Raw genomic sequence first — 9,134 nt, 5'->3', positions numbered from 1 at the left:
AAGCAGGGGACCAAAGGAAACTAGGTTCACGATAGATCTAGAAGAGGACTATGGATTTATCCTGGTTCCGACGCGACTCACTTCAGAAATCTTCCACTCTCAAAGGTAGGAAGACGCCAAGGAAGCAGGGGACCAAAGGAAACTAGGTCCTTGGTAGATCTAGAAGAGGATTACGCACTTTTCCTGGTTCTGACGCGACTCACTTCAGAAATCTTCCACTTTCAAACGTAGGATGACTCCATGGAAGCAGAGGACTAAAGGACACTAGGTCCTAGTTAGTTCTGGAAGAAGACTATGGATTTATCCTCCACTCTCAACGTCCCCAAGTAACCACGTTTACGAACAACTTCCTCGTTGCGCCCAGGAATCACCAGATATAAAAGCTCCAAGACAGATTATGCCCTGAGATTATAATGCTCCATCAGTCATCATCGAACCACCGCTCTGCGTGTCTCCAAAGCCCAACCCGCGACATCCTCGCGAAACGAACCCCCTCCTGGACATAAACTGCTCTTCCCATACGGTTTCCTGATACCTGGTTATCTTGGTCACCCTAACCACGGAACAAGGATTACGGAAGCGAGCTAGCCGAGAATTAACCACGAATACCGCGCAGGCCAGGGACTCGCACGTGGACCAGGGGCTTAGATGCAAATCCCGCGCGCACGCGTATCGGTATTAATATCGAATATGGGGATGGTGGTTGCAATCGAACGCGAATAAAAAAGATGAACGAAGGGATAATCAGGCCGTGGTTGACGTACCGCGGAACGAGCAAACAGATCGTCCTGATATCTGCTGATTGGAACTCCTCGACGACCACTCGACGATGAGGAGGATACAAGGATTATTCCTGGGTGTCTAGGCTCGCATCGACGCGCACGCTGTTGGCGAGATGAGAAACAGATTGGTACGATATTCGCTAATTGGAAACTTCTCGATGACGACCTAGTCGGAGATTCTTGGATTATTCTTGGCATCCATAAATTGCGCGGAGACTGCGCGAGTGTCGTACAATCTGGCGAGGAACGGGGTGTTTCGATGCTAGATGATTGGGCATTTTCGATGAGGGTAGAAGCGTGGAAGGACTCTTGATATATGGTAGGATGTGGAAGAGTGTACGATAACCGAAGAGTGGAAGGATTCGTGCCATCCAGGTTGTTTTGATTAATTGCAGAACCGCAATCTTCATAGTTGAGAAATGTTCTAAGAAGCCATGATTCCTCTATGCTCTCCGAATGCAAACTAATCCTCCAGCCTCATTTAAGATCACCTAGAATCGATCAAACTCTGATCATCCCCCTTCCAACCCTTTTCTTCCCACCTTGCTCGCTCTATATGATAGAAAGTCATCGCTCTATCTTCCTGAAAGTTAGCTCAGTATTACACTGACTCATCCTCGAATATTTTTGTTACTATCTACTATCCGAATTGGGCTAGAATCGATCAAACTCTGATCATCCCCCTTCCAACCCCTTTCTTTCTAACCTTGATCGCTCTATATGATAGAGTGTCATCGCACTATCTTTCGGAGAGTTGGTTCAGTATTTCGATGACTCATCCTCGAGTATTTTCGCTACCTTCGTCGAGGAAATTGGCCAGCACGGTTTACGGTTAACCGCAATTAAACTGTACTCTAATAGGGCGCGGGACACCGTTACGACATTAACGCAGGCGAATAATCGACGAATCGTAGGTGGAACAAAGGCACCCCTTAATGGCCGTGGAACGGATTCCCCGGTTATTATCGTGGATCCTATTATGTCACGGTTCATTAACATTTATCGTCGACGCAACTGTTGTCTCGCCTGGGCTAGCCGATGGCTATCGTTTAATTGGGGTCAGCTGATTAACTCGCGCACGGGATTGCGAATACACATTCGCCGCCAGAAAAGGGGTCGTTCGCATCGTCGTTGATTCTTATCGTCGTCGTCATCGGTATCATCAGCGGTGCCGTAACGTTACGGAGCCGACTATGTGTTTCCTATTAGTCTCGCTGGTACAAATAGCTCCCCCGTCCATCGGAGACGTTAATGACAGGATGAGAATGATCGGCTCGACGGAGGTCCGCTGTTTGATCGTTCGCGTTATTCAGCGAGATACACTCTCTCTGCCAGACACGTTCACATGTTCCACGCGTGAAATTTTTCATAGACCAGCGCTGTATTCTTGACGAGGATCCAATCAACGTCGACCGACGTCTCTGGTCTCTTCTTTTGCGCGCCACTCGGCCTGGTTAGCCGTTTCGTTATTAATTCTTCCTCTCTCCTGTTTTATTCCGAGGGAACGAGTGCGGTGATGATTGTTTCGGAAATTTTACGTTGGGTGCGTTTGCGTCGGGGTTTCGGGAAAACAGTAAATATTGTTATTGAAAACTAGTTGTGCTCGTATATTTATCCTTCTCGAGTGATTGATTTTAATTCGATCAGTTCAGAGGAAAGACTCTCTAGCACTTAGCACTCTTATCTGAATTAACTTTGACGTTATTCCTTTTATTTGTGATGGTTTATTAATGATTGTAAAACGACGAACGGGCCCCAAATAACTTGATTATTTGTACCAGTGCCACTGGTGAGTGTTCTTATTCTAACAAAACCATCATAAGCCGACCAAGATAGACAAGCAACAAAAGAATGGAAAGACAAGTCCTTTCCATTTTTACGTTTCATCGAGGCAAGTTCTTGGAGTCTCCGTAAAACTCTGATCTCAAGCAATTGCGAGGAAGGTGGACGAACCTTAATTAACTTTGACAATTTCGTCATTTTTTAAACATAACCCAAGACGGTAGAAAATTGAAGAGACACCCCGTACGTGGCGTGCAGATGGTGTCGCGCGTTTTCCGAGAAGACAATAGCGGATAAAGCGAGCGGGCAATGGAACAAGCGCCGGTTGACCGTCGCCTTTAAAGCGACGAAGATAACAGAAGCTGGTACCGCTAGAGGAGAGATGTGGGCGCCTCCATTACCCAACTGTTCAACCTGTTCAACCCGCAATCAGGCTCACGCGAGGCCAGCGTGCCCGACGACGGCTCTTAAACTAGAACGGACCAACGACTATGCTTAATAGCGTCGCCGTCTCTCCTCCTCTACTCCTGCAATAAACACGCATTCGTAGACACTCGATCATATGATGATACTACCACACTCGAAACTCAACTTTTTATGCCAATTTGGATGAACAAAAATTAATTAATTAAACAGATGGTTGGACAAGAGGGATCTTCGTTCTCTTGATCGACGTAAGCAAACCTGCTAACCTGACGTTGGTAGATTCTTATCTTCATCTCACGATCCGAGTTCTCTCGAGGCATACAGTTCCCTAAAATAAGAATTCAAAATTCTCTCCGACACGAGGAGCAATCGTACGTAAAAATACACTTCGATAAAAAGAATTCAAAATGCCCTTTAACCTGATAAGATCGAATTACGAGGAACAGTACACTTTGATAAAAAGAGGCACCCACGCGTAGACGAAAGGAAGAAGATCGTCTCTGCAACGAAAATGTTTAATCGCCATCGTTGTTGCGGTTATCTCTTCGTCTCCTCTTCCTTCTCAGCCTCGACCACCTTCCGTTCCTCTTCTGTTCGTCCTTCTGCGACGGTGCGCGCGGTCCTCGCGGTTAACAGTTAGCCGGAACACGGAAGCTGGGCTTTCACGGTTCAATGGAACGGCGATCCAAGGCGAGCTGTATCGATCGGGGATCGACTGTCGATTCGACGAAATCAAGGCTCGCCTTCTCGCGAGGCCCGTGCCCGACCATCGAACACCTGATTCTCCTTATTTCGATTAATTAACGAGATCTTCAGATGGTGGACAGGTTGTCCTCTCGCGAACGCGCAGTTAGAGGAGCGTGACGTTAGGATCGTGACCGATTAGAGAACGCTTATCGAACTACATGAATATTTATGCGTTGCACCGTTGCGGCTTGGTCGGTGGTCCCAGGCGTCAATGAGTTTTCAGTAGCTAGATGAAGTTCGCTAGAAGACGGTAGCTGTTCTTAAATGAGGCCGCAGGATTTTATTTGCATCCAAGGCAGAGAACGTAGTCGATGAATCATGGACAACAAGGACGTTTTTCAACCGTAAAGAAGATTCTAGATTCGGAAGATTTTATAATTAATCGACAACCTAGATGACACGAATACTTTCATTCTCGGGTATTTTATGAGCCGTCGTTTGCACAAATCGATTAACTCCACCTTTTCAAAAATCTTAAATTTAAGCGTCAAAGCACTTGGTACCGTCACAACTTTTTATATTTATTAACACCTGTTCTAACGTGTCGTAGGAACATCACGGAATGTCTACTCACAATCATTTGCTTCTGGCGAGGTCAAGAATAACAATACACGATGGTTACTTATAAAATTCAGACACTGCGTTGAGTCGAGATTAAATTCCACCTGTTCCCTTATTTTATCCATGGAAGGGTACGTAACGCTGCTCCGGAGAGCCAGCGAATACCCAAAAGTTCGAGAGCCGATAGAACCGTGATTCATGGCGTCGTAATTTGTAAACTGATTTTCTGTGTGGTCGGATTTCCCACGTGCCCCGTGTCCCTCGCGAGGAGATGAAAACTTATCGTCTCCGTGGCCGCGGCTGAAACTCATTTCGAAAATTCCTGGGGTTGAGGTGTGTAATTATCTGGGAATAATGGACACCCTAGGCGGGCCGCGTATCTTTGGTACAGCCGACTGCAGGCAATCGACTCGACTGAAACGGGGGATTTATTGTCCACGTTGACGCCGTGGCTACGTATAATGCAGGAGTTTAAACGAAAAATAAGGCACGGTGATTCGAAGCCACGATCCTCGGATCCACGCTCGATCGCTTTTCCTACACGACCACACCCTACGATTCGTGTTTTTGCTCGACTCCTTATTTTTAGGGGATAAGATACTGCAATTAATTATCTTTTTCTTCAGCATCGATCTCTCGTTGACCGTACCATAGAGAATTCGCTCGATTCGTATAATTTCAGACGTGTTCGTCGTAACTTTTCTATGCAAGCTTCGTTCACATTTTTATCCCTTGACGAGTGCCAAAACGGTCAGTTTTCATTATCGGTCGTACGTATTTATCACAGACTTTACATCGAATAATAGTTGTGTAATATCCAGTGTGATATCCAGTTTGGGTAATTTAAATTATCTTTATCCGTCGAATACATTTTTTTTATCCGACAGTCATCGAATAAAAACATCTTTGTCTTTAAAAATATTGATTTTTCATCTTTTACTCGATATTTGAAATTCTTATTTAGATACAAAATTTGCCACACCAGCGAGAGTAAATGTTATCTGGCTACAATAAATTTGGTAAATATTGTGCGCACGTATTCGTGCGAAACTCGACACCGTCTCGTTGTGCATACTCTAATTTCAAATCGGAACCAGATTTACAGGAAACCCGTGTCTTACGTAATCGTGTTTATCAGCGATGTAGCGATATCGTCACAAAAAGTATGGAAGGCAACGCGTTACTTAATTGCTAATCGTTCACCGATGATCGATGCGTTATTCGTTCAGTCGAAGATCGTGTTTGGAATCATCGTGTTTTCGCTTAATAATCCGTGGTTGTGCGCACGTAGACCTTCCCAGAAGGCATTGTGACTCTGTCCACACCGCCAGGGAAGAGTTTAGGGATTTCTTCGTCCTTTACAGTTGGTAAAATCATCACTTTCTCGCCAGGCTGTAACAAGAATCGTGTTAAAATTCACTTCTCCAAGTGGAAGAAATTCTATACCTCGTCGAAAACATTTCAGAAGTAAAATAAAATATTGGAAAAATATATGTGCTCAAAGAAATTGATCTAATCGCGAGAATAATGAATACCAGTAGTACGATAAAAGTTTCTTACCACCCAGTTGGCGGGAGTAGCAATTTCTGGCTTCCTATCGACCAGCTGCAGCGAGTCAATGACTCGGAGTATCTCACTGGAAGTTGATAATAGTATCGTTAACGTATTTTCCATTTAGAACTCTTTTATAAATAACAAGATTCAATGCTTTCATTATATTTCAATCGAATAACCATTGACTGTAGTTCTACCGTTGAACAAATCTCGAGGACATTTTGCCAGAATAACGAATGTTTACTTACTCAACGTTGCGACCAGTGGACGTTGGATAGTGCATGGACAAACGCAGACGATGATCAGGGCTGATGATGTAGAGCGCTCGAACTGTCATGGCTTTTTCTGGGTCGTCCTTACCGTCCTCGTCGATCATGTCCAATTTCACCGCCAGTGTCCGATCGTGATCCGCGATGATTGGATAAGGGAAGGCGCCGGGGATGTCTCGGCAGTAAGATTTAATATCCTGTCGGGCAAACCGGCAGGTTGGGTAAATTATGTGATCTACGTGCAGCGAACGTCTGCGAATATCGATTGAATTAGAATCGCTGTTGAATAGATCGCGTTCGTGAACGATCTTTTCACGTACTAGTCGGGTAATTTTATTTATAAAATAATCGACTCTGGATCTTCCAAGATAAACAGAAACTTACAAAATTACTGGAGCTCGTTAGTTGAAATTTATCTTAGCTGTTCGTAAACTAAAACAAAATTGAGGAATCTTTTATTTATCGTACCAGAAGAATTTCTATTTAACCGACGCACGTTAATTAAATCCATATGAATCGATCTAAAACCGTCTTTGGAATGTTTAACGATTCCCCTCGTGCAACAGTGATCTCACGCAAGAATGTATATGACTAGGTACTTTGCAAGTCAACGTTGTGCTAATTTTCAACAAAGAAGCGAAGAGCGGAACCTGGATTGAATTTAAAATCTGAATAATTAATTTCGTCTTCTTCTTCGTTTGATGTTTCGAACCGTCCCTCCGTGACGAGACACTCGACGCTGTTATTTTCTAAGAGGGTAGCTGAATAATATTTCTCTTACGTTAACCCAGTCGACGTGGTCCTGCAGTTGGTCCACGGAGTGAGCCAGAAGTTTCGTGTTCCGACTTTCGAAATGGGGCTGATGGACTGCCAAACGTCCCAGCTCGGTGGTGCATACCGGGGTGAAGTCGGCAGGGTGGGAGAACAAAACTACCCATCTGCGAATCGAAGGTAGAAAATAATCGGCAAAACTATTTTGTTAAATCGGGAAAGGTTTGCACGGAGGATTATTATATTATTATATCATCGATAGAAGTGACACGCGTGCTAGTAGATCAGGTATCGCTCGTTGATAAAACTTTTTCCGATTGAAATTCTCAAATTTCAAGATAGACGCAATTGTTATACAACTGCGACGACCTTCCATCCGACTCCGCACCTTGAAAAGCAAAGCTTCGACCAGAAACCGGTTTCATCGCGTTAAATTTTAATTGACACGTTAGAAATTGCTAGACAAATTATTTCGTATTAAATAGTAATTTATTAGAATTAAATAGAATATATCTATTCTATAAGGGTACTAAGGGTAATAAGGGTACAAAATTCTTAGAGAACTGAAAATTATCTTTCTCGGCACGATTTCCTTCTTACATATATTTTCGTTATTTTTAAGAACTCTGTATCAACGTTATTATCACGGCAGGCCCCAAATTATAATTTTGAAAGCCTGCACCTACCCACGCGAACCCATTATAGTTATTCTTTACGTTTCAAACGTCAAAAAAAAGAATATAAAAAAAAAGGAAGGAATTACTCACGAATCTCCTTGCCACTCGTAGAAGTCGATGGGGCCCTCGGTGGTGTCCGCGCTGAAGTTGGGTACGATGGAATTAATTCTCATGGTTGACGTAGGTAGGTAGCCTAAACGAGGAAAATTGCTCTGCTATCCGCTGCGACTGCTTTAGACGATGGAGCGCGACAAACTAACGCAAGTGGCTTCGCAGTGATATCTCTGGGCCAGTGATGTTCACGAATAGGAACCTCCACGACTTTGTTGCCACCTCCCCACTCATGTACTCGTATCGGGCCTATATCGAGTGCGCAAATAGTTGCGATAAACTCATACCAACCACGTGATTCGAGCTGGATCGCGTTACCTTATTATTAGTCCGCAGATGTTTATGCAAATTCGTATCTTCGCAGGTACAGAGGCAGACCTGAAACTTGAATGAAATTGCGTCTTCGTTTTTTTAGTAGCATGTTTCCATTTGCCATAAATACCCAAAAACAATATGCATGTTATCGATCAAATATACTTTGGTTTAAATTTCAGGGATCGCTAGACCGCGAAGTTTATTATTTTATTTATTACACAAACGAATATGGCAAATATTTAAGAATATATAAAAAAAAACTACATATACATTATGTAAATTTTTTAAATATTTTCCATTATACTCACTGTCTAGCGATTGTATCTTTTTCCGCGACGCCTAAAGGTTCCCTCGTTAATTGCACTACCAAATGAGAAACAAATGGCGTGAAACAGAGGAATGACGAAATTCTACTTTCACCTCCAAAATCTAATCAGTCGTACAGCTGTCGCGGCAGCTTACGAAACGCAAGCAACGCCGATAGTCCTCTATCGAGCCAATTGGGATGAATGCCATCGGTAAACGCTCTCCTCGGCTTATCTCTCGTTTATTAAAATTATTTTCCGTTCATTTTGTATCCGCGCTGTTTATCCCAACAACGTCGCGGCCATTCTCGCGGTTGTTGCTAGTCGATCCACCCACCGACACGCGTGTCCGAGCGCGGAAAACATCGATGATAATAATTATCGTGTCACGATGGATGACTCTACCCGTAGCTGGTCCCGGTGCAACCGTGGCTCGCTGTGTACAGAGATATCGGACCGTTTGTCTCGGTCTGTCCGCCGCTTCCGTCACTCCGTTCCGCGGGATCACCGTCCAAGGGGCCCCGCGTAGTACGTCGTTACTCGAGCGGATTCCTATCAGTGACATGCAAATCGATCTCCCCGCTCGACCTTTGCTACGAAACGGACGTATCGCCGGTGGAAGGCGGTGTATCTGCGCTCGAGACGTACATATTTACGTATGGGGTATCGTTACCTTCCATCTGTACCCCTCAGCAGGAACACCTCCACCCTTTGACTCTGGCTCGACCGCTGGAGAACGTCGCCTTGGACTGGGAGGACTCCTCAAGTCCTCTGGATCCGAGTGTCGGGGATTTCTGAGGGTTGGGAGTGATGTGTCGATGGCGTTGGATTTGG

At 44.4% G+C, this 9,134-nt stretch overlaps 2 protein-coding genes across 8 annotated transcripts in view; one reads left to right on the top strand and one right to left on the bottom strand.

Moving 5' to 3' along the window:
- The window catches only part of LOC128881502 (protein outspread), a 191,538-nt gene that overhangs the window by 111,457 nt on the left and 70,947 nt on the right, over nt 1-9,134 (top strand). The gene's annotated exons all lie outside the window — the stretch shown is intronic.
- On the bottom strand, nt 5,204-8,651 carry LOC128881503 (peroxiredoxin-6-like). 2 transcript variants are annotated; one of them, XM_054132613.1, is made up of 7 exons: nt 8,304-8,651; nt 7,999-8,064; nt 7,660-7,929; nt 6,903-7,059; nt 6,101-6,318; nt 5,859-5,934; nt 5,204-5,690 (listed from the first exon to the last, which is right to left on the bottom strand). In XM_054132613.1, exons 3-7 carry the CDS (start codon nt 7,740-7,742, stop codon nt 5,562-5,564), a joined length of 663 nt encoding a protein of 220 aa, XP_053988588.1. In that variant the 5' UTR covers nt 7,743-7,929; nt 7,999-8,064; nt 8,304-8,651; the 3' UTR covers nt 5,204-5,561. The 2 variants fall into 2 exon arrangements, with proteins under 2 accessions (XP_053988588.1, XP_053988589.1); XM_054132614.1 differs by having other exon boundaries at nt 7,660-8,064.

This window comes from Hylaeus volcanicus, chromosome 8, assembly GCF_026283585.1.
Source record: "Hylaeus volcanicus isolate JK05 chromosome 8, UHH_iyHylVolc1.0_haploid, whole genome shotgun sequence".
In the NCBI taxonomy this organism is placed as follows: domain Eukaryota; kingdom Metazoa; phylum Arthropoda; class Insecta; order Hymenoptera; family Colletidae; genus Hylaeus; species Hylaeus volcanicus.
This window is presented reverse-complemented; position numbering and strand designations above follow the sequence as displayed.